Below are 25,778 nucleotides of genomic sequence, written 5' to 3'. Positions count from 1 at the left end.
TCACCGTTACGGCACTAAGCATATGGCTGCAGCAAATGATGTCAGAGTCACCGTCTCATTGCGGAGTCCAGCCTTCAGCAGGTTTAATTTTCCTTGCTGATACGTGGCCGTGACAGGGCCCTAAGGCAAAACTAAGTAAGTCATCTCATAGTTGTGGAAAGCAGTAGACCTTCTCCTACTGGGCACCAGATGGGAACATCCCCCAGTGTCGCCCTGAACCAAACGCGCAGCTGCCGCTTCTCCCTCAGGCCTCCCTTCCCCGGGAAGCCACTTAGCCCACTGCGTGTTTATGATGTGAAAACTTATTTTTCTATTTCTGAAACGGGCCTTTAAGATGCTGTTCCCAGGAGGTGGGGGCCATATTTCTATTCTTCTTATTAATGTTAGCAGTACTAATAATATTTATGAGGCCCTTCTCAGATTATAAATCACTTTTACGCAAGGAAATTTGTGGTTGCTTAATTCACTTTGCTCAAGGCCCAACACAGTAGCTTACATGAGGAGGAATTTAATATGTACCATTAGGGATAATACTATCAACAACCATTATTTTATCTTCAACACATAGTTTTCCACAGTGCTAGCTGTGGGCAAAGCTCTTTATGGTATAATTTAATACCTAAATTCATGGGGCAGAAGGTACTAAGAGTGACCTCCTGACTTTATTTTTTCATCCTGGTAAGAACCTTTGTCCATCTTTTATTTATGGGAGTCTATTCTGCTTTTAAGATGTATCTCTGGCAATTTCCCTAGAGATCGACTATGTATTTAACTTAATTCTCTTAGACTGCAATTCCAGCTACTGTCGCTTCTTCCTTCTAGAGAGGGCGCCGAATAATTGGTCGATATCCTCTACAAGTAACTGCTTTCTCCCCTGGGATGAATGATTTCATTTTCTTTGGTCTTTCCATAAACACTGTTTTCCAGTACTTTGTGGTTCACTTCTGAACCCTGTCAAATGCTCTAATGTCTTGAGGCCCAGATGGAGGCATATTTGGGCAAAGCTCTTACAATGGACACACTGGTGTCACCTCTTGTGGCCTCTTGGGAATGGCGCTGTTTACATGGTTTGTAATGATAAAAGTTTTATTCCTCTTACAATAAAGTAACTTGAAATCTTTTATAGTAATAATAGCTACCATTTAGTGAGTGCTTATTATATGCCAAAGGCCATATGGAGAACTCTACATTCAAGATGCTGTTTAACCTTGACACTAGCTCTGTGAGGTCTGCATCATCAATGTGCTTAGTTTAGAGGTGAGGAACTAAATCTTACAGATGTCAAGCAAATTGCCTGAGCTCTCACATAACTGAACAAGTGGCAAAGGAAAGAACCAAACTTAGCCTGATTAATTTTCAAGTCCCTGCTCTCAGCCTTTTTGCTCTGCTACTTTTATGGCTACTGCAGCGTCACTTTTGTATGAGAGTGGTCTACAAAATAATGCCACCAATTTCCATCAAATTGGCACAAAAAATACTGTTACTTTACAGCCAGACCATGAATATCTGCCCATTTTGTTTACTGAATTTTGCAGGAAGATATTTTACACGTTCTCTTAAAGATAAAAAGAACCAAAAAATCCAAGTCATGCATTTTCCCCTTGTTTATAAATGTGCACAGGTCTGGAGCTATTGGTTAAGTTTGTAGATGTTTTACTGCCAGGCCACTAAGAAAACTCCCTATTAAGGATAGTGGTCTACATAACATGAGGTTTTAGTTAAGGAACATGAGAATTCTATGCTATAACAACGTGAAATGCCAATGGAAAGAGTCTAAAATATTGTTTGCTCCCTCTATGAAAACCCACACATTTAAAAAAATTTACTAGTGGAATTGCTCTCAAAAGAGATCATTGAAAGATGATTGCTTCCTATCATTTGGAAAGCAAAGCAAGATAAAACAAAAACAAACCAAACCAACCTACCTTCAAAACAGCAGGACAAAAATGAAAATATCACACACACAAAAACAACTTGTGAAATGAAAATAAAAATCAAGAAACATTAGTGAAGACATTTTAAGGAATTATTGACATTATGTCTCTAGTGGTTCAAAAGAACTTTCACCTATCATTAAAAAAGGGAATTCTTAAAAAAAAATCAACAATGGCAGTTCCCATTTGTAAGCATTTATGACAAAGAGCTCTTAACAATTTGCTCTGTTGTACGGAACAGGGGGCTGGATGAAGGCCGCCACTGTCCTCCACTTACATCAGAGGTTCCAGAGACTTGGGTTTAATGAAGATGGCAATGGGATAGAGCTGGGCAACTTGTAACCGCTTGATAGCATTTCCTGATACGTCAAGTATACAGTGTTTGCCCTGGAAGAAAGAGAAGAAAAATACGGAGTTAATCCAGGAAGAATGATCATAATCAAACCAAAAGAAAAAAAAAAAGTATGTTTTAGAGGGAGGTAAAGGATACTGGATTTCAAATTTTGAAAAAGAATCACTGCAAAGCATAAATAAAAGTTGATATACATGGTCATAACCAAATGTTTGCAATAATTTATATTTCTTACTCCTTTACTGAGTATCTGCCACTGGGATAGATATTTTACTTGTGTTATCTCAGTTAACTTTATTTCCTTAAATAAATACCTGATGCTTTGCACAAGGAAGCTGTGTAGCCATATGTAATATGACTGAGTCCACTCTCATGAAACGCTCATAAACCATCTCTGAAAACAACGGCCAAAAAGAAATTCCCAAATTGTCAAAGAAGAAATTCCCTACCTATGAGGTACATATTATCAACTGCATTTTACAGAAGAAAAGACTAAGGCTTAAAAATACTAACTTGCCCAAAGTCTCAAACCCAAGTCTTATTGGTTGGAATAAATAGATACGTTATTGTCTCACCCTGACCAAAGATAAATCTGGAAGAATGGTAATCATGTGAGTTTAGAACAATCCCATAAACATTTGCTGAGTGTTTATATGTATCCTGCCTTCGATATGCTCAGTCTAGTATAAAGCAAGGACAGACACAGAGTTACCTTAAATACTTTATCTTAAATGCTGAGAGATAGGCTTGCATAGTGTCTGTAAATATCTTGTTTCTTAACAAATAAAAACCCTATTACACTATAGCACACCTCATTTAACTTGGTTTCCACTGCAATGAGTGCTCAGAGCAAGGAGCTGCTTTATAAAGTATTTCTGGAAAAACAGACACATTTGCCTCACATCATATTCTGCCTCCTGGGGGGAAATGGCTTCATTATCCCGAGGCTAAAGAGCTTTACAAAAGAAGAGAAAAAGCATACTATGCAAATAGAAACAGTCCTAAATCAATAAAAGGGGATAAAAACTCATCCATAATATCCATGTAAAAATGAAGACAGTCCAGTGAGTACTTGAGCTTTTATAGGAGAAACACACTAAGATGGCTCAAGCCTTTATCACTTAAATAAATTCCAAGTTTGCTATCTGTGAAATGCAGCAGTTATACAAAATGTCTAAATGCAGTTTGATTATTCACTGGCCAGAACAGTTCGAGATAACAAAGGTTATGTCTACGAGAAAAGATGCCATTATCTGGGAAGCTGATTCGAAACAGTATGATATAGCTCAAAGAAGCCAACCTTCCAGAGAGAAGAAAGCAGACTCACCTTCTTACTGTATTCTCAGACAGACAGGAACATTTCTCGTTTAATCTTTTTAACCAATACATTAAAAGGGGGGAAAAAGGTTGTGTCAAATCAAATCAATCCAACAAATATTACTGATATAACAAATATGATTGCCTCTTCACTCTTTTTTTTCTTCTATGAAATTGGTTCTCTGTGTTCATAGGAGATTAGGATCTTTCTTTAGGCAGATCTTAAAGGTACACTGAAGTGCTTTCCTATCCTATTCTCTCTTGAACATTCTTCTAATTTCCACGCCTTTGAAATTATCAGGAGCAGGGGAATCACAGCATCTACACCTCCTCTGAGTTAAAATATCTGCCAGCAACAGGCCAGGCAGTCCTCCCCATCTATCTACCCCTCCACCATGAGGATCTCGAGTTTTCAGGGAGATAAAAAGTTAACTCCTGCTAACAAAAAGAATTGAGGACCCTGATCGAAACAACGAAGAGTGACAAAGTTTTTAAAGTAAATTCAATGTTGTGGCCAAAGATAAGTGAGTCAAGGACAAAGTGAATCTCCATAAACTTCAAGCTGTTAATTGCCTTTAGGTTTATAAGCTCCCTTTCCTCCTCTCCCCGCCAGGTCAGTCTTTATTGAGATTAGAATAAAGATTAATGATCTTGCTCTAAAGGGATTCTCTGCTTAGAGGTCTTAAAAGGAATATTTAATCAAAATTTACAACTGAAATCAGGAAAGAGTAATGACCAAAAAAATGCAGTTTGCCACTTGGGAACCTTCTTCAGGGGAGACGTAAGATGATTGGGGAACATACCCTTTCTGCTACAAATCTCACAGACTGCACACTGGTTCCATACAAGTTGTCATTGTACTGGCCGGCTTCTATAAACTTGTGCTCTTGGATGTCTTTCTCCATTTGTTCTCTGGAAATGACAAAGTGATAGTCTCTGCCATCCACCTCGTAGTCACGCTTTGGCCTCGTAGTATCTTTATAAAACAAAAAAGATGAAAATAAGGTAACTTTATATTCATAAACTTCCTTTATACATATTTTTTTACACCCTCAACATAGATATATAAAAATATGTAATATGAAGGACCATGACGTAGTAGCAGGTACCAGGCTTAGCCTCCCACTGTAATGACTATAAAACTAGATAAAATATATGGAAATATATTTTCAGGCATCAGACAACAGGCAGTGCTGAGCTGTTAATACTTAAGAGCAACACGAAGGGACTCTGCATTTACTCCATTTTCATTTCCAAATGGAGAGTGTCTAAGGTCATGTAGTGCTAGGAGACTCTGAAGTTCAGCCAGACTGTGCATTTGGATGAGACGCCAGAAGGGCCGCGTTTTATGAGGTTACTCTCGACCCACCTTCACAAACTCTAAAACCAAGTCAAAACTGGAAGAAGCCAATTTGTCAGTAAATTATTACCCGCCAGAACAAAAACTTAATATTCTGTAAAGGAAGATAACAAAATCCAGATGATCAATAACGCAGCATCACCATGTCTAGCACATGATAAAAGATTACGGGACAAGCAAAGAAGTAAAAAAATGTCTCACATTAAAAAATGGACATGCAGTATAAATATATTCGGGGAGTTTAAAAGATGTAAAATGAGACGGGCACAGTTAAGGAGGGACTAAGAGACATCAACTCTAACCATAGTTAGAAATGGTTAAACTTTTTGGTAAGAAGAGAAGGGAAAATAATTTAACATTATAAATAAAAAAAAATCTTAAGATAAATATGGCATGATATCACTTGTATGTGGAATCTAAGAAATACAACAAACTAGTGACTGTAACAAAAAAGAAGCAGACTCACAGATATAGAGAACAAACTAGTGGTTATGGGGGGGTGAGGGGGTGGGAGGTACAAACTACTGGGTGTAAGATAGGCTCAAGGATGCATTGTACAACACCGGGAAGATAGCCAATAATTTTGTAATAACTGTAAATGGAAAGTAACCTTTAAAAATTGTATTAAAAAAAAGAATACAGGAGGGAGTAAGATACATTCTACACCTGCACTGCTCAGTGTGGTCACCAGCAGCCCCATTCAAGAGCACTTAAAATGGGGCTGGTCCATACGTGTAAAATACACACTGGATTTCCGAGACTTACTACCAAAAACTATGAAATACCTCAATAATTTTTATACTGATTACAATTGAAATGGTATTGTTCTGGATATATTGGGTTAAATATAATTTATCCTTAACATTAAAAAAATGTTAGGGGCTTCCCTGGTGGCGCAGTGGTTGAGAGTCTGCCTGCCAATGCAGGGGACACAGGTTCGAGCCCTGGTCTGGGAAGATCCCACATGCCGCGGAGCGACTAGGCCCGTGAGCCACAACTGCTGAGCCTGCGCGTCTGGAGCCTGTGCTCCGCAACAAGAGAGGCCGCGAGAATGAGAGGCCCGCGCACCGCGATGAAGAGTGGCCCCCGCTTGCCGCAACTGGAGAAGGCCCTCGCACAGAAACGAAGACGCAACACAGCCATAGATAAATAAATAAATAAATAAAATTAAAAAAAAAAAAAAAAGTTAAAATATTTTTGATCTTTGACCCAGATATTCTTCCTAGAAATCTATCTTTAAAAACTATCAAAACTTTGGATGAAGTTTTATCCTTAAAGATATTCATTATATTAATTTATAAATTATAAATAATTATAACACATAATTATAATTGTATTTGAGTTATAATTCATAATATTGAAAAGTAGAGAAAACCCAAAATACCCATAAGTGAGAAAGTATTAATTATGACATAATAATCATTTAAAATAGTTATAAAATTTTAAACGATATTAAGCAAAATAAATATCTATCTATCTATCTATCTAATATGTGCCCAATCATGGGAGAAAATGCATGAAAAGAAAGAATAGGTAGAAATCTATGAAAATATTAGCAGTGATGTTACCTCTGGGTACCTTGTGGGATTCTGTATATTTTTTATTTTGTTTAACTTTTTATCATTTTCCATGTTTTGTACAATGAACATGTATTGATTTTCATAAAATAGTGCTATGAATTAAAAAAAGAGAAAGAGAAGACTATGCAAGGTGGAGGGGACGTAAAAATGGTGCTAAAGGATTTTTCTTTTTCTTTCAAAAGTGGAGGAGCAAGCTGGGAGCTGTGACGAATGGCCTAGGGTTTGACTTGATCATTTCTATCTGGAGTCTCTCTCAGGGTATGTTCTGTGGCAAGGTCTCTTCCCAGAATCCTTGCTGGGAACAGTTTCATGAGATAGCACAGTCATCCTAGTTCCCTCCTGCCCATGTACTGCACACATGGCAATTCTTGCTATTCTTCTGTATTCCGGGAGACATCTGCAGTCTTGAAATGTAAGAGACACTTCAGAGCATAAAGCTTAAAAACTGTAGAGTGAGAAAGAAATATCTGTTGAGATCAGATTTAAGAGCTTGATGATCTAATAAATTAAAATTCCCTGGTGGGTTTGTCTATGTACACAGAAGGCCTCTATGTATTTTTATGTGACACAGTGGGAGTAGAGATGGAAGTGGTGAGTGGGTGGGTGGGGAATGGGAGGAGGGAGAGCAGCTAGACTCTTTTTTTTTTTGTATTATTAGACTTTATCGGTAAAGCTAAGAATCGAGCAGCTAGACTCTTACAGGCATGTAGCCCTGAGTGTATCAGAGGGACCCGGAGACCTGACGATTGTCCATAATGACAAGAAAGCAGATTGAAGTTTGCAGTGGTCAGGAGGGTGGGTTAAAATTTTATGATCCTTCTTGTCTGCATCTTCCCAACTCCTGAGGCTGTGAAACACTTGGGAAAGGCTATTTTGTTTTGGATTGACACACGGCCCAAAGTCATCCTGAGGTGATTTTAATAGATGGCTTTGTTTCTGATCTCTTTTATTGTAACTGAGGGTGATCATCAGTTAGATCCATTAAACCTGTAACCTGCCTTCACTGACTGAGCTCGCTTTGTTGTTACAAAAAAAACTTGCATGTCCTCCAAGCGTCACACAACCCAAACGATGTGTTTGCCTGAGCTGTTTTTCAGGAACTCAGAGTCAGCTGCATCCAGTTCGAGCTTGAGCTGGTTAAGACCACCGACCCTCCAACTGGGCAAGTGCCAATGTCCACTTGGTGACCTTCTGACATCAGGGGGTCCCAAACTCCACCCTCAGAACATGCTAATGCTGCCATTTTCTGAACATGCTTGCCACGAGGAAGCCTGTAGCTTACTTGCACCTGCACAGAATGACATTTTCCTCACCTTTTTCTTCTTTCCAATCACCCTTCCCCATGCTCCCCACACCTCAGACCGCCCTGCTCCTTCGTCCCACAAATATCCCGTTTCTCGCCTTTGGGGAGGCGAGTCTGAGAGTCTGAGATTCCTTCTCCAGTCTCCTCACTTGGCTGCCTCATGAATTAACCCTTTCTTTGTTGCAAACCTCGGCATCTCAGCGTTTGGCTTGCTGTGCGTTGGGCAAGCGAACCTGGTTCGGTAACGTTATTCTATGGGAAAAGATGCTTCAGTGGCATTTCCATCAATCAATAAGAACATACCGATGCCTATCAATAATCCTATGCTATTTTATTTATTAAAAGAAAATATTTATTATTTATTTATTTATTTATTTTTGGCTGCATCGGGTCTTAGTTGCAGCACGCGGGATCTTTCGTTGCAGTGCGTGGGCTCTTTGTTGTAGTGCGTGGGCTTCTCTCTAGTTGTGGCGTGCAGGTTTTTCTCTTCTCTAGTTGTGGTGCACAGGCTCCAGGGTGTGTGGGCTCTGTAGTCTGTGGCACGCGGGCTCTAGCTGAGGCACGCAGGCTTAGTTGCCCCGCGGCACGTGGGATCTTAGTTCCCTGACCAGGGATGGAACCCGCATCCCCTGCATTGTAAGGCGGATTCTTTACCACTGGACCACCAGGGAGGTCACTTTTTAAAAAAAAAAAAACAAACAACCTATGCTATTTTAAATGCTATGGGAGATACAAAGAAAGCATTCATCCTGCCCTCTAGGGGAACACATCATTTACTCACTAAATAGAGAACGACACATGGCAGCATAGATGAAACGTGTTCGGCGGGGAAAATTAAATGAGATGCCTGGAAAATAGGTAACTGATGGTATCTGAATCACTGGAGAGACTACTGGAGGAACAGAATTACATTTTATCATCTCAAAAGGAGACAAGCTTTGTTTAGATACTTACGAGGCACACAGGAGCCAAATTTGTCAGGGAATTCAGATATCAGGTCGTCATTGATCCGATCCTTCATGGGGCCCAGGATAATCACTGGCCGGGTATAGTTTACTGCAGAGATGGAAAGGAAGATGCAGATGAGGAGAAAGACTTGGGAACCACTGTGATCTTAAGGCAAAACTGCCAAACACCAAGAACTGGTAAGGGTATTACTTCGGTGGATAAATTGCCCATACAGCCCTGCATAGGGAAATTGACGTTTAACACCCAGTGTGCTGGCTGAGTCTACTTTCTGGAATTTATCTACTTTCTGGAATGTTTAATACCCAGTGTGTTGGCTGAGTCTACTTTCTGCAGGGAAAAACAACTGCAGTGTCTGTCAATGAAAAGAAACATTTGGAGAGGTTTTGCTTACTCTACAGTTATGCCTACACAATGTCAAAACAACTACTGAATTTAGTCAATTGAGTGGGAGAAAAAAGATTCCAAAGTAGCTATTTGACCATTGTTTAGGCAATGACTTTGAAAAGTAATCATCAGCAGTAATGACACCTTATGTTTTTATAATTTCTTTTCCTTAGCTCAAAATACTCTCCATACTCTGCTTGGATTTTCCCAATTCCTTTGTAATCATGGGGTTACAAGGAACTCTAAAGTTCATTTGGTACAATTCCTCCTCTGATGCCATTAGCCTCTGTATAAATTCCTCCCAGGCTTCGGAGCAGCCTAGAAGGTAGCTTATATCTTACGACAGGTCTGCTAAAAAGCCCTTCTTAATACTGAGTGAATGTCAACCTGCATGGAGATTTTATGCATCGATCCTGCAGGTGGGGCTCTTTATGATTTGGATGTGCTCTTTCCCATCTGGAAGGCAGTTCCATTCTCTTGGGAGCTGTCATTGCCCACATTCAGCAGGGAAGCTGTTTGCTTGGTCACAGGGCCAAAGAGAGAGCACGGTCTGGCCTGCGAACTGCTGACTATTAAGGAGTTTATTTTCCTTAGTCCTTCACTCTTTCCCTCCTGCAATGGTGTCAATCAGGAACCAAAGCATGCTGGGAAACTTACTTTCCTGTCTTGTGACAGGCTCATAAGAAAGAATGAAGTCTTCTTGCCCTCCTGAGAAGAGAAAAAAGGAAAATTACGGTGGACTAACAACCAATCACAAACCACAGCTACAAGTCCTGCTCTGCAACCCAGGAAACAGACCCACTTCAGGGTTAATTTCCCTGCTCTCTCCCTCCTTGAACCATTCCCCAAATCCCTTCACCCTCTTAAAGCTGTTTAGCACTATTACAGTGTCAGGTGATCGAAGGTATAAGTCTAAGGAACAACTGGAGGCTGGCCGTCTAAGAGACCGCCTTCCGTCTGACACTGAGAAATGCAGCACTATGGCCTCATATCCAGCATTCCTACTTAAAAGGAACCCATTGAGTTCAAGGAGAGGGTCCTTCCAATAGTTTACTGCTACATTACCAGAATTTCTGGACCTTTTATTTCATCTTCCGTTTTATTTCCCAAAGAAGAACGTTCAAAAGCAAATGTCTGCTTGTTTCCTTTATGAGACAAAACTTCATCAGCACACACTACAGGGCTCGGAGGATTTTACTCTGTTAATTCATCAAGAAAACGCTGGGTCAATTAAGAAGATAAAAAAATTGAGGAGGACCCTATATCACTGGTTCTAATTGCTGCTAAATCTAGCCTTGAAACTTTGAAAAGAGAAGTAAGGAAGGCAATGTAGCATAAGGGTCGGCCCCCTCCAGTGTCATTTGCTATAAGCCTTCTGATTCACGATGACCCTCAAGTCAACACATAACCATGAAAAGTAAACTGGTTTTAGGCAATTATTTTTTTTAATCATCTATTTTGCCCAGTTGATGAACTAGGCACGAGATTAGTCTGATTCGGCTGCAAAACCAGAAGGCTCTATTCTTTTATTTGCATAGGCCCAGGACCAACTATCTTTTGGTGGGGAAATTGTTTAGGGCTGTTGAAAAGGGCTTTTTGTATGCTTTTCTATAGAGGAGTGTAATATGAGGTACTGTTTCCTGAAATCAAAGGGCAATGAGTCTCATTGCATTATCTCCTCATAGCCCCTGAAACACATTCAGTCTGTCAAAGCCATGTGCTGCTCCTTCAGAAGTCACAGCCTCGGGTGAGTTAATTTCATAAAAGGAGTTAGTATTACAGACAGTTTTGATAATGACAACTGATTTTGGGAAATTAAGCGATATATGGGTAAAGCTGTGAATTACAGCTGTCTTCCCTGGGGTGGGGGGGGGGAGCGAGGGTGTCTTACTTTTTCAAGTGTGAGAAATGGCCCCAGGCCTACGGTCACATCTTACCTCACCCTCAAGCAGGGCCCACTCTCAGAACGGCACTGCTAGGCTACTTCCTAAAGTCACGGAGAATAGGCATTGGTGCTTCTTCTAAGTGGAACCTACTCATGGCTTCTCCAAAAGTGTTCAGGGGACCTTCCCACATCAGGGCAGGGTTTGGTATGTGAGGAATCAGATTCATGATTTTTTTTTTTTTAATTCAGGAAAAAGTGATTCCCTTTAAAAAAAATGAAACGACTAAAATTTACAGAGGCTGGGCCAAAAAATAATAAAGGTGATTGATTGCTAAGCTCTAGTTATCTAAAGGCTGAGATATGCAGAGGTCATAGGAATTCAGAGGATAAGTGTAAAAATGGTTGGGGAAAAAAGCATAGCTTTAGAGATAGAAGCATGGTAGACTAACACTGCAATGTTAGACTAACGTCCAGAGAAATCTCCATGGAACGATTAATATGTGGTAGGAGAATCCTGATCATGGGATAGATAACAGAGGTTTTAAATATCAGGTGATACTTATGCCTCTGCACCAGACTGGGAACCCCATACCACAGTCACCACTGTGTCCCCAGTACTTAACATAAAGAAAGAGGACAATGAATTTGCATTCTGATTTTAGTGGTAGGAGACAGGATGAGAAATGAAGCCAAAGACAGGTTCTACTCTGTGTTTCCGTCTATACGCTTTCATTTTGGGAAGTGTGGTTTTCTCTAAATAAATATAACACCTCGTGTTCCCATGGGAATCTCTTTACAATGGCCTTGCAAATCATTCTGATGGTACATTCTAAAGGCAAACCTTAAATAAAATATTTGGTGTCAGTAACTACAATGTGTGATTCAGAAAATCAGGACAAAGCAACATAGCTTTGATTGACTTTGTTAGAACAGAGTTCTGTAGTTCTTCATTTATCCACTGCTTTTTGGTTCACTTCTAACCTACAAAAAGCACTGGTTCTTGTTCAGAGCAGTAAGACTGGCAGACAGCAGTGATAGCATCCCTTACGTCAAGGCCCATCCCAATCCTGAAGACCCTGCGACAATCAGGGACTATGTAAGGAAGCCTGCAGGGACGCTATGGCAGCCGGTATTACATAATAGCTGTGAACTCAGCACCTGAAACCAATTTTCACTTTCATGTTCAAGAATGAAAAGCCCTAGGGGTAATGGGAGGGAGATTACGAGGGGGAGAAATAAAAAAGCCACAGCAATGAAGGAAAGATGATTCATGTCTGCATAGCACTCTACAGGCTATAAAAGGCTTTCACAGCCATTGCCTCCTATTTTTCACAGCCATTTCTTTTGAGGTAGGTGCTCTGATGATCTCCACCTTACAGATGAAGAAGCTGAGGCTCAGAGATGGGGCCTGTTTCCTCAGTTAGTAAGTAGTAGAGTCAACATTCAAAACTACACCTTTTTTGACTACTTGTTGAGTATATGGCACTGTCTCAAAAAGGCCAGAGACGTAGAATTCTCTGTGGAGGCTGGGATATAGGGGCAGAACTTACAAATGAACAAACGGTGGGTGGCAGAGAAAGGAGCTGAACCTGGGTCAGAGTCACTGACAGGGCATAAGGTGCGCCATCTGCAAACACCAACTCTTTCTTTTTTAAATGCTGCTGTGTCATCTCCATAAAACAGTCATCCTTAGTAGTTTTTCTATCTTTTGCACAGGAGGTGTCGGCACTCAGAAATAACAGTCGACACAAGGGTACGAACGATTACTTGGTCTTGTTTTGGCAACTGCATGGCTGGAAAGGGGAGAGCGGCACAGTACTGGGGGTGGACGCCTGCGGCTGGCAGAGACTTAGCAGACACCGTTGTAACCGTCTCCATGAAACACCATCTTTAAACTGGAAGCAAGTCACAGTAAGAGGGATTCGGAGTAAGACCCTAATATGCCCTCATGATAAGGAAAAACAAGTTGTTCTTTTTTTAAAACATTTTCAAAACTAGAAAAGAGAGAGGAGGGAAGTGAAGACCAGTGGCAGGACATTAAATGTTCTAAATTTAGTGTTTAGTGCCTGCACTGGATAAATTATGAAGAATTAACTGGGTTCCTAGAGCCATAGAATGTTAGCGCTAAGAAAGGGTTTGGAGTTCATGTGGTTTACAGATGGAAAGTCTGTAGCACGTGGTGATGTCACTCCCCCTTCCGAACACTCGACATGCATCACCAATCGATCGTTGCCCGAATTACTGCTGAGCCTCACTTGGCCTCAATACTTTTCAATACGATTCTTCCGGCAGCTATTACCAGTTGGTCAAAGGGCAATCTTGATTAAAATCTGTTTCTTATATCTCTGTTCTAATCCAAGCTAGTCATTTTACATAGGAGAGAACTGAGGTTCAAAAACGTTCAGAGATTTCTTCAAGGTCACATGGTGAATTAGTGATTCAGTGTCTTCAAAGGATCTTCAGAAGATCTGTTACTATACATAGTGCCCTTAAAATCAGGCTTAGTACCTAGTTAATGCTATATAAATATTGCTGCTTGTATTAACTTGATAGGTAGTATGAAATGGTTGAAATGTACTAGATAAAACATGAAGAGGCTTGGATTACAAACTATAGAGAAGAGTGAAAATGTGTAAGTTTCAGAATTAAACTATCTTGATTGGACTTGCAGTGCCATCATATTAGTGAGGTATATAGCTCTTTGGAACTTCAGCTTCCTCATCTGTAAAACAGGGTATTGATATAAGGTATATCTCATAATTTTGTTGCAGAAATCAAATGAGATAATAATAGATGTAATAAAATTGCTTTGTAAGGGCTAAGGAACTAGAGGAAATATAAGGGCCAAACTTGAGAAGAGTGGAGAACGGAGAAGAATATGGGCACCATTTTGACTGATTCCAGAGGGAAAGTCTAGGGTCTCCTCATTTCAGTATCTCAATTTCACTCAGATCATTTCTTCAAGATCCTTGTTTTGAAAATCCTACTTAACTGATGAGCACCAATGGGTTAGGAGGAAAATCATCAGCTCCCTCATACCCATAATGACATAAAGAGCTTCACTGGGCTTTAAGGAAGGCAGGTCTTCAGCTTGTAGAGATTTGCAAGGTTTGAGATGGCATCTTGCATAATTAGACAATGTGCATTGTAACTAACTGCATTTTAGCTAGTGCTCAATATACTTGGACTTCGGAAAAAATAATTATTCTATAATTCTTGAGATGGTGCAGCAAAGGTCTGAGCTACTTATTAGAAATTGAGGTTAGTGTAAATTCATGTGTATGTGTGTGTATCTCAGAAAATATATGAGGCTTTCAAGTAAAGTTGACACAATCTGTAACTCCAGAATGCAGTGTGAATGGTGCCCTCTGGAGCTGTGAAACACACGGGCCTGGGCTCTTCTTTCTAACCACTGACTATTTTTTTAGTCATTTTATCCCTGAGTGGACATGGAATGGTTCTAAGAGTAAAAAATAACACCTGAACATTAGTGAAAAGAGGTCTTTTTTGTATTTGTCTATACTGCTATCCACAAAACGTAGAAGTTAGTCATAATTACAGCAAAAGCCAGGAATTCAGTAGAAAAATCCAGCCTGGTTTGATTTCAAAATGGCACTTTCATGAAACTGTGTCTGTCCCAAGCCTCTGTCTTTTGTCATGCCACTGCCCTTCCTGGAAAGTTTCTTCTTCAATTTACTGAGCTGGCAAGTGCCTCATCTTTCCAAAGCTCAGCTCAAAGGCCCCTTCCTCTTTGAAATCATCTCAGAAGCCCCACTATTCTTGGGCCAGACTTTTATTCTAGAAATGGCCACACTTTGTGCTTTTTTAATGTATTGATCTCTCTCTCTCTCTCTCCCTATACGTGTGCTGAGTTCCAGAGTTCATTGAGATTCATATTGGGTCTTAAGGTGCCTATGAGAGAGCATGACATAGAGCGGATGATGAATGAACTAAAGAATATTCCTCTGTAATTCCTCATATTTCTATCCTGGAGAAAGAAATATCCTTTTTTCCCCTCTAAGCTATGACAAAGGCTCTTCTTACTTTTGTTCATTTGTAAAGAAAACAATTTGAATGGCTAAACTTCTGTACCCTCAGATGAGACCCAAGCCAATATAGATTATTAGACTCCACATTTTCTCTAGTAATATCCTAGAGTCCAGTTCCAACTCTTCTCTCTTCTCATAGATAATTCAAGCTGTTTGCAAGTGTCTCCTTTATTCACTCAATAAACATTTATGTGTACTTAGTATTTGAGGGTGAAAAGAATTATTGATTTCATCTTGGAGCATTGCAATCAAAAACCTGTCAAACAGCTGAAAGCCTTGGTGCAATTTTTATAACTTAATGATTCTGGGAAGAACATTCCCATCTCTGAAGGAGAAGAGAGGGGCTTCTGAAATACTCTAAAAAAAGCTTTCTGAAGGAAAAGGTAGTTCCTATATACTTTCCATAAAAGGGATTGAAAGAACAAGATTTGATGTTTTCCCTTTCTCTACCTGTATCTACAGGATGGAAGCACAACACTTAAAAATTGAAAACTGACGCCAAAGAAATTAGGGCCAAGGGTCTCCATGAAACCCAACAAATAAGTTATATTTTCCTTATACTAAATTGAGGGTACTTCAGGCGCAGGGAAGATAATCTTTGGTCACTTCTTAACCAGCCAGGTTTCTTTGTTTTAAAACCAAATGAAGAGATGGGGGAGGCAAATATTTTCCCAACTTGGGATAATCATAAAAGTATAAAAGTAGGAAGAATGTACAAATGTTAAAGTCACGTTAAGAACAAGAATGCTTTAATTCCTTTCATCAGCAGGACTTGTCATCATGTTGAGGAAGGAAATGAGGGGGTTCTAATATTATTTGGTTGATCAAAGGCATCTCATTACAACTTTTCTTCATTTCGTTCTGTGGTGTGTTTCATCTTCCTCCTCCATCTGTCATCTTTCCTCTTTTGTGCTTTTTTTTCGATTTTTCTACCAATCTGATTATCCAAAGCCTTTGTCAAGATCCAGATTGAATTTGTCACACTTCAAGAACACTATTTGACATTCCACCTCAAAAAAAGGCATGGTTTTGTAAATTACCATGCTGTAACGGAAAAAAACAAAAATAAAAGCTATTCTATTCTTCTATTCTTGTTTTCAGTTAATACAAGCAAAAAGACAAAAAACAAAACAAAACAGAAAAAAATACCCCAAAACAAAAACCTCCAACCAATTTCTATCTTGGTAGCTGAGGGTCATATGTATTGGGCCTGCAATTTTCTAATATCCTCAGCAATTGCTTTTTGAGTAACCCATTTCACTAAGGCATATAAATAAATATTACAGAAATTGCAAGGATCCCAGTAATAACATGTACCTATTTTAGTCACCAAAAACCTGTACGTGGTAAGAAACCACAAGAACAGATAAAAAGGATGTGCTTGGCATTTGGTGAATATTTTTATATCACTAAGCAAATGGCTTGAGGTGACCAAACAAACACCAGAAATAATTTTTAAATAGTTACCTACCTTTTCAGTTAAGCTTTCTGATCCAAGATTTGTTCACTTTTAAACAAAATGTGAGTTCCTTCAACATTAGAGGATGAAACTTTTTCATCTCTTCCCAACCATCAAAATTTAAAGTTAGATATAACATAGTATCTACCTCAAAATATTAATCAAGGAGAGAAGAGATATATAAGGTTCATGCTCCATTTAAAAGGAACACTGTAATTTATCAGGATTTCTCTTGTGAAGGGGAGCCAGGAACAGAAAGGAAAAGGCAAAAGGAGAAGGAAAATAAAACCATGACAACTTTTCAACCTTTCTGCAGGGAGTTTAAATTATTTTGGAGGACAGAATGTCAGAATCCACCAAGTCGAACTTTACCCCCACCTTCTCTAGGAGAATTGCATCATCAGGCCACAGCCAACTGAGGTTGGAGTCATTTATTAGCAAGATTGCTGCCTCTCGCACAAATCACATGAGTCCACCCACGGCCCTAGTGTCTTTGGTATCTTTCCACATCAGACGATGATTTCATTTCAAGCCATTTGCTTTGGATGAGGATGATAAAGGGCAGCAATTGAAAAACAACGACAGCAAAAATCTGAAATGCACACCACAGGCAAAGGGGCAATTGCAAAGAAAAGAATCACAAACCAAAGCAATAACTTACGGTAGCTACTTTCGCTATCGCTGGCATTAGAAGAAACATGTTCTGCAAGAACAGCACAGCAAATTAAAGAGATACCAAGCGCTGGAGAGCAGCCAGAACTTAAAGGAATACCATGCAAGGCTACTAGAGATGTGAGCAAAAGGCAAGTAAGAGGCCGCAGAGGAGACGCATTAAGAAAACTCAGATAAGATGAAGATGAAAACTTTATCTCTGTTTTCCAGGAAGCTACTACTTGATTGCTGTATCTTCTTTTTTAGCAAACAGTAAAGTATGTTTAATTATAAAAAATGCATAATGTCCATCTAAGCACTTTTCTTTTTATAAATACTTTGACCCATTCATGTTGCTCTGATTTTCCAGATTCTTGTTACAAAGGTCCATGTCTCTCAACTGGATGTTCCTGACTATAAATTCAAGAGATTCTGGTATGCAGGGACTGTTTTCTTGCAGGCTTTTTGTTGCTGTATTTTGCCTTTACGTATTTTGCAGGAATATTGCATTTCAAATTGCCAGTTGATCCCTGGAATCCCTTGAATTTTATTTCTATTTAAATACTTCCTAAACTAATTCACAAGATGAAAGAGATTGTTGAAGAACTTTCCTGCTTCAGTGAGTGTGTAGGAAATCTTGGAGGAAGAAATGAGTCACTGGAAAATGTTTTATGAGTCAGTTCAATATTTCCTTGTTTTTATTTTAAGATTCTTGCTTGGATAGCTATTAGGTTCTGGAGGAATGGAACAGGCAGAAGATAAACGGTCTGATACTAAGCACAGGTTCTGGCACGAAGTATGTTTTTAATTCATGCTGAATGACTGCACAAGTATACAGTGATATTTCGAACTTTTTTTTTCATAAAAACACAGTTTAACTAGCATAACAGGGACATATTGGTTATGTGCCAGAATTAGGGCTTTATTTCCATAATCACTTCCTTTCATCTGTACTATTTATTAAGCTATAGAAGATAAATTCATCAACTTACTAACTTCTTTGTATATCAGGCTAATTGAATGAAGAATATGCGACTATTTGATTTCTGAAGCTCATTAGCAATAAATTCAGCTTCTTAAAAAGTGACAATTGTTGTACATCTTTAGAAAAAAGGAAAAGAATATAGAACATTATTCTCTAACAGTTAAAAAAAGTGCTTTAAAATGTATTTGCTATTATAGATTCTTGGATGGATTAGTTTTCATTTTTTAGCTTTATTAAGATATAACTGACAGATAAAATTGTAATATATTTTAAAGTGTACTGTGTGATGATGTGATACATGTGAACATTGTGAAAGGACTCCCACAATAGTGTTAGTTAACACATCCTAGATGGATTAATTTCAGAGCATGAAACTAATGAAAATCAAAGCATGGGTTAAATTCACCCGAATCATTTCTCTTTGTGTGGGTGTTTGACCAGAACTGCATTATTAATTTAGGTACATACGTTACAAGTGCAAAGAGGCACTAGGGAAAGAAGTGTGGATGAATTAGTGCATATTTGTTTTTTGTTACTGAAAAGAAAGTCTAAGTACACACCCAACAATGGCATATTTTCACGTGTGTGATTATCACAAGTACCTTGACTTGAAGATGACAGGTTTATTTTTGTTTTGTTTTTGATTTTTACTTTTAAAATAATTTAGAATGAAGCTACACTATAGAAATTTAGAAGCATGCAGTGTTTTATTTAACGACCAATCTCTCTTAACATCAAGATACTGTTTAACAGACTTTTTCTATTTTGTAGGTAAAAAGAAATTAAAAATATGTTCCAGCTAAAGTCCAAATTATGGCTACCAGTAGCGTTAACTGGCAAATAACTACCTAGTGAAATCTGTTCAATTTTTAAAGAGTAAACAAACCTTTGGATTTAAAAGGGCATCATTCTAGATAAAGGCATAACTTATATTTTTGACTCTCCAATAGCAGCTACTTTTTAGTGATGTTCATATTAACAATATATTAAAATGCTCCCCACCCCCACTGAAAATTTAAGAAATTCTCTCGGGTGGTACTTGATGCTATCCAGATACTGTTGAAATCAACATTTGAATTTCAGCCACCAATTCAAGAAAAATTTCATGACATATTCCATACAGAGATTCAAAGATAAAGTTTTCATCTTTAAGGAGATCAGTAGTTACTCTTGATCAGATTTTGTTTTCTAAATATACATATCTAAAAAAAAAAGAGTCCAAATTAACAATTTGAAGGATGAAGGGTATCATTACGCAGGGTTATATAACCAGCTCTTGAAAACAAAGTCCAGCTCAATGTTATTTTGTTTTATAGAAATGAAATGAACAGCTTCTAAAAATATTGCCCACAGCTGTTAAATTAAAACAAAAGAAAACAAACAAAAATGAACATGTGATACAGCTGCAAAAGACACAAAACTGTTCTTAGTTCATTGATGCCTACACAATGGAGTTAGTATTAAAGAAAGAAAAATCATAGTATAGTATATTAATACACAGAATTATTATTTTTTGTTAGTGCAATGAGACACAGAATAAAGGCATTAATAACTAGAAAATTTTAAAGTTTAATGTATTTTTCTTTCCACTCTAAACCATAAAATGAAGATCTGGTTATGCAATGCAGCTAATAAATCACTGATAGAAAAACATATTAATACATATCTAAAACTTTATCATACAAACATTTCAAGCAGGATCACCGCAAGTCAGAAAAAAAAAATCAGTCAAAGTTAATAGCAAAGAATTATTCATGGAAGATCAAATAGCTTAATATTTACTTTTTGAGAATGCATGTTCCTTTTGACTATAAAACAGCTCCTTTACTAATAGCAAAGTACAACCCAATTATGGAATTTGGCAAGGTCATTAAGTATGTCTGGGGGAAAAGCCAGAAGAAAGAATATAAAATACATTTCTGCTTTCCTGGTCTAGAGCATTTAACTCGCCCTTTCTTTCAACATGGCTTCTTGCTCCCTGGGAGGTATCAGGCGGCAGAGCAAGGGATGCCACGGCGGCATCAGGACCATGCTGGTCACATCACACGGTCAGAAAGGGAAGGTGTGAACTGCAACGGAAGTTACAGTGCCTGAGACACTTTGCTTTTAAATGCTGACATGCAGAACAAAACGGCTGAAAATTGCTTTGTAGGAGCATTCACAGCTAGGTAACAAATAAAACTCGTATCTTGTGCATGCTAGGAGTGAAAGGCCCTCGAGAAAAGGAACAAAAGCGAAACTCAAAAGGAAAGAAAAAGAAAAGAAAAGTTACAGTGACCATTCCTGGGAACTTACTCAGAGTCTTTGTTCCATAACCGTCGTCACCTAATCCGGGGATGTCCTGCATGGAAGTCCCCAGAGAGAGCAATGAGAGAGGGAGAACAGCCACGGAAGAGGAAGGAAGAAGTCAGTGGAGTTGAAATGGATACTACCATGACAGACCGTGTTGCCTGAGCAATCTGGATCCCATGCTCTCTTCTTCTGAAACAACTTTCACCCCAAACTCCCTGGACTGAGACTCAAGGATTTGTAAAGCAACTCGAAGGGTTTAAGCCAAAGATTATTATGAAAAAGAGAAAGAGTCAGCAGATGTCATTTTTGCCCACTGTCAGTATTGCCACAGCAACGTACCACTGAGAGCGATGATCCCCTCCGAGTTTCATGGCCAATTCTCAGTCTGAGCATCCACCCAATACAAGCTCACTGCTCAGTAAGGAAGTGTTTACTATTTGCTGGGAGGGAAAGAGTGAACAAATGCTAGTAATCAATAAAGGGAATTTAATCACTCCCAGTTAGCTAGCATTCCAAAACAATACACGTGGCAATGGAATCTAATATTTCTGTCCAGAAAAGAATTTGTCTCGAGCCCTTGGAGAGTTGCGTGATAGAAAACGCGAACCAGACCCAGTCCTGGTCACAGATAAATGCTGTTTGGAAGCAAAGTCCCTGCTTCCTCAGGTCCCTCTCCAATGCGTTCTGCAAAGAAGAGCTCCATCCAGGGAAGGATCCAGACTGCAGCCAAACACTGGTCACAGTAGTAAGCCCTGACCTGCCTGCCTGCCGTGTTTGTTTGCCTAGGCGTGTGGCGTGGGGGAGCCTCCATCATGCGTGTTGCCCGTGAAGGATTTTTTTCTCTTGTGTTGCAGGTGACATTCTCTTCGAGAATCTACTTACGTTCAGGATCACTGGTTTCCTGCTCACTCTGCTCCTTGTTCTTGTAGAATGGGAATTTTCGTGAAAAGATGAAGCTCTTTTTACGCTTGTCATTGAATGACTGTGAAGGAGAAAAGGCATGGGGCAAAAACAGGGGACGTCTAATTGTTGTCACACTCATGCTGACAAAACAACTAGTTTGTAAAAGCAGAGAGAGCTGTAGTGACGCAAGTGGATAGTCTAAAGGGGTGCGGGAGGGTCCCTAAAGGCAGATTTTAGTTTCCAGGAGTGTAAATTCTGAAAAATGACACCTTGGGAAAACTGTCTCCTAATTAAAAGGCAGGTAAATGATGATGGGGGAAATGAATATTAAATTGGAAGTAGAAGACCCTCTGTCCGGCTCTGTAACTTGCTAGTTCATCACCTTAGACAGGTAACTGAATCTCTTTGAACCTCAGCATCTACTTCATCTGCATATTGAGGATCATGACAGTAGCTCTTAGGTTGTGAGACTCATGTAAGGCAGTATAAACATAAAGTGCTATACAAATGTCATCTTTATAATCATTATCATCAGGTAGAACAGACTTTACTAGAGACGCTAGACACATCAGTGTCTACATGTCTTTTTAAATAACTGGAATTTGAGTTACTTCAGCTTGAATTTAATCAAAACCTCAGAGATGTGTGTGGATTTATGATATATGATGATTTCATTCCCACACAGATATATGATAATTACAGTATTATATTTTCATTCAAAAGAGATTTTAAAGATCATTGAGCTCCAAGCCCTCACTTGTAGACAGGGGGCCAGAGGCACAGAGAGGCTGAGTCCCCTGCCAGTATCACAGAGCTAGCTGGTGACAGTCAAGACACCATCAACCAAAATCTATTAAAATTGCTGCTAAAGAGGTATTAACTTGATATTCACTCAAGCAAGGGAGATATAATGGCCACTTATCTATATTCTGATATGACAAGAAAAAAATGGAAGAAGCGCTGTCTTTAAAAATGTAAACCACTCCATTACCTTAAATGAGGTGGAATTTAAAATAATACAGATAGATGTAACAGAATACATGTATCAGAACTTATTCATTCAAGTGAATATCAGATGCTTGCCTAAAAGACTTCTTAAGAAAATTTCATTTATTCCCACTGTTGCTGTTATGTAAATGCTATCTGGGGTCCTTCTTTGGGAAACGCGTTCTTAATCATTTATAGGCTATAAGCCATGAAAGTCTTGGTAATTTCATATTGACTTATCATTTTAAAAACATGTTTTGCCAGCTTATTTGACTGACTTGGCTCTGAGGGTCTCTCTCCAAGAAACAAGATTTGTTACCACACAGGTATTAGTGTGCCAAAGACTGAAGGTAATTTGACAAGGGGTATTCTAAAACGGTTTTAGCAATGACAGCTGATAGGAATAAATGCAGAGCTAGCAAGGTGACTACTTGGAAAAAACAGCACTTGTTTGGATATTTTGGCCCACTGGCGGGAATCAGTTATGTGCTCTTATGAATTTGATGCTTGACAAAACGGTATAAATAACTTATTTTCTTTGTATGCTCATGCACTCCTATATCTAATATCCATTTTGGTAGTCATGTTCATTTAGGAAATATTAAAGTATTAAAATGTTGGCGCTGTCATTCAGTAATTCATTACTTTTTTAGTTAGGAAATTTCACCAAAGTCAGTTGAGCTTAATTTTATGTACCATTAAGAAGGCTTTAAGAAAACTAAATCAAATATTTAATAAATCCTGAAATTAGGGGACACATTTTGTATTTCATATTCAAGAACTAGAAACACATTCTCAGGGAAAAAAAGAAGTATCACTTCAGAATTTATTACTCTGCTGACAGCACTTGTGTTCAATATAGTTTTATCATAATTTGTAATTGAGGGATTGGTGTCCGAAGACAAGGCTGGGAACTACCCCCCAAATTTTCCCAGTTAAAAAATGGTAAGTCCTTAAAGGAACATTAAATATTCTTGCATCACTCCAGTTTCATGCCACTTTTACATTTCAAGCATATTTAACTTCAGTAACTGAAAATAAAAGAAAAAAAATATCATGTAAGAATTAATGACACGTGATATTGCAAGATATGTTAGACATTTAACTTCAACATTACGGATGGCTTGTCATGCAAAAAAAAAAAACTTACATATTTTCATGCAAATACAAAACAATGCCAGGAGGAATAAAGCCTGGGGTTAAAATGTAGACATGAATGCACAATGTGGAGGCCTTTTGAGGGCCATATGGGGCCGCATGCAAACCACATTGTTTAAATTGTCTCTTGGGGTCAAAGGAAAATGAAAATGTGTTGTTTGTGATTCATTCTTTTATCTTTTCAAAGCAAGGACTATAATGTGTTAACATTTCCCGAGTATGAAAATGTTGTGTATCATGAGTCATCTGATTGGGACATCATAATATTTAGCACCACACTTTTTAAAAGAACAGAAAATGCATAATAATTCCTCAAAAATAAAATTATCTAACATATCACTCTATTACCGAAAGCCACTTTGTACTGGAGTTAAAGAAAAGGTAATGGAATCATTCATTGGTGGTCACATTGCCTTACATTTATGGACACAAAACCAAATCACAACTTCCCTTCACACGCACAGATTTAAAAGTCACACATTTAAGGTCTTAGTTAAACATTTCAACTAGAAGAGGTTATATGTGGTTTATGGTGCTCTAATCTACTCTTTATTTTGTTAAACATGTACAATACCATTATATAAGCTTTTGTTTTCATTGCTGTTAGTTTTTTCTTTTAATTTAGAAAAGAAAAAATCTGTTACACGAGTGTTAGGTGAGAATAATAAATCAGCACTTTTACTATTCATGGAACACATCGTTCTAAAGCAACTGAAGGCTAACCTACAGCTCTATTAATCATACTTGATCAGTGCTATTTTCCTCTACATTACAGTATCTTAAATTCCAATCCATTGTCTTCATGGCAGAAAACTTCTTTGAGCAGAGATTTTGAAAATACCAATCACACGTGGCAAGTGGAAAGTTGGCATATCTAAGAATTCCATTGTGGAATTTGACCTGGATTATTGAGTTCTTATGAACAAAAATGGTAAAAAGACAACAAGTAACATTTGCTGAGACTTATGTGCCAGGCTTGGTTCTAAAGGCTCTGCATATGCGAATCTCCACAGTAACTTCATGAGGTTGGTACCGTCATTATTCTCATATTACAGATGAGAAAACTAAAGTTTACAAATCTTCTGTTACTTGCCCAGAGTCACACAGTTGGTGAGCAGTGAAGTTAGAATCTGAATTTGCAAATACTCCTGGTTGCAAATATTGCTGGTCTTAGAGCAAGAAAAGTTTCCGTAACTCAAGCCTGTTTCAAGTTTATATTTAAAATCATTAGCATCTGACTTTCTTAAGTAATACTGTAATCTGTCTTCTTTCCCACAGCTTCACTGCTTGGCAATTATTTATTTAAGCCATCAGATGCTATTGGCTTCAACAATATTTTTGTGGGATATCCTGCTACAATTTTTTGAGACCCTTTCATGTTTTGAGGGTTCTATTCTATTGTACTTGTTTTTAAATAATGTACAAAAATAAAGTAAAAAAATTTCAGTGGGACAGGTTATGAACGGCTTTTAAAAGGTAAGTGCCCATGAGGGGCAAATCTACAGACAAAGTAGATTAGTGGTTGGTTGGGGCTGAGTGAGGGTAGGGGGTACAGAGAATGGGAAGTGACAGCTAATGGGTATAGTGTTAGCTTTAGGAGAGATGAAAATGTTCTAAAATTAGATTGTGGTGATGGCTGCATAACCCTATGAATATACTAAACAACACTGAATTGGACACTTTAAGTCTGTGAATTGTATACTATGTGAATTATATCTCAATAAGGTCTTAAAAAACAAAAAGAACCCTCTCCCTAACCTCCACACTATGGGATGAAAGCAAACAATCACAGCATGTTTTAAATTTTACTTGGTGTAAATATCTTTTATCTTTAATTGAATGAGAGGAAACCTCCCTCTCCAACCCTTGCAGTCAGTCAGATACACATGCCTTGTTTATCTGATTCTGTTGTGTCTCTGTTAAGTGAATACCTTTCATGTTGTGACAGACATTAGAACACTCATTACAGGAGTCAGCATATTATTACTGTCACTCAGAAGTCTCCAAGTTGTTAGGTCTAATGGCACGAAACTGTGCAGCCTGACCCCAGAATGTAATGGCATTGGTGAACTGGTTTAAGGTAAAATACACGCTTCATGAAGAAAAGAAACAAAACAAAAAACTCAAATTGCTCCTTCTCCCACTCAAATCCCATGTTTTTAAAGACACATGAGTGAATCTTGATGTGTTTTTATCCTTTTCGTTCAGAA

General features: G+C 38.4%; 1 protein-coding gene across 17 annotated transcripts in view; it reads right to left on the bottom strand.

Moving 5' to 3' along the window:
• Positions 1-25,778, bottom strand: part of DLG2 (discs large MAGUK scaffold protein 2) — a 2,039,030-nt gene that overhangs the window by 9,333 nt on the left and 2,003,919 nt on the right. For 9 of the 17 annotated variants that reach the window (XM_036860586.1, XM_036860594.1, XM_036860589.1 and 6 more), the window contains 5 exons: positions 21,403-21,502; positions 9,857-9,907; positions 8,801-8,902; positions 4,407-4,579; positions 2,212-2,321 (listed from right to left, as the gene is read on the bottom strand). In XM_036860586.1, the coding sequence (XP_036716481.1) occupies positions 2,212-2,321; positions 4,407-4,579; positions 8,801-8,902; positions 9,857-9,907; positions 21,403-21,502 (536 nt within the window). Of the gene's footprint in view, positions 1-2,211; positions 2,322-4,406; positions 4,580-8,800; positions 8,903-9,856; positions 9,908-17,253; positions 17,296-20,523; positions 20,570-21,402; positions 21,503-25,778 lie in introns of those variants that run through there. The other 8 variants (XM_036860590.1, XM_036860596.1, XM_036860591.1 and 5 more) reach the window with 3 other exon arrangements.

Source organism: Balaenoptera musculus, chromosome 8 (genome assembly GCF_009873245.2).
Source record: "Balaenoptera musculus isolate JJ_BM4_2016_0621 chromosome 8, mBalMus1.pri.v3, whole genome shotgun sequence".
Lineage (NCBI taxonomy): Eukaryota > Metazoa > Chordata > Mammalia > Artiodactyla > Balaenopteridae > Balaenoptera > Balaenoptera musculus.
This window is presented reverse-complemented; position numbering and strand designations above follow the sequence as displayed.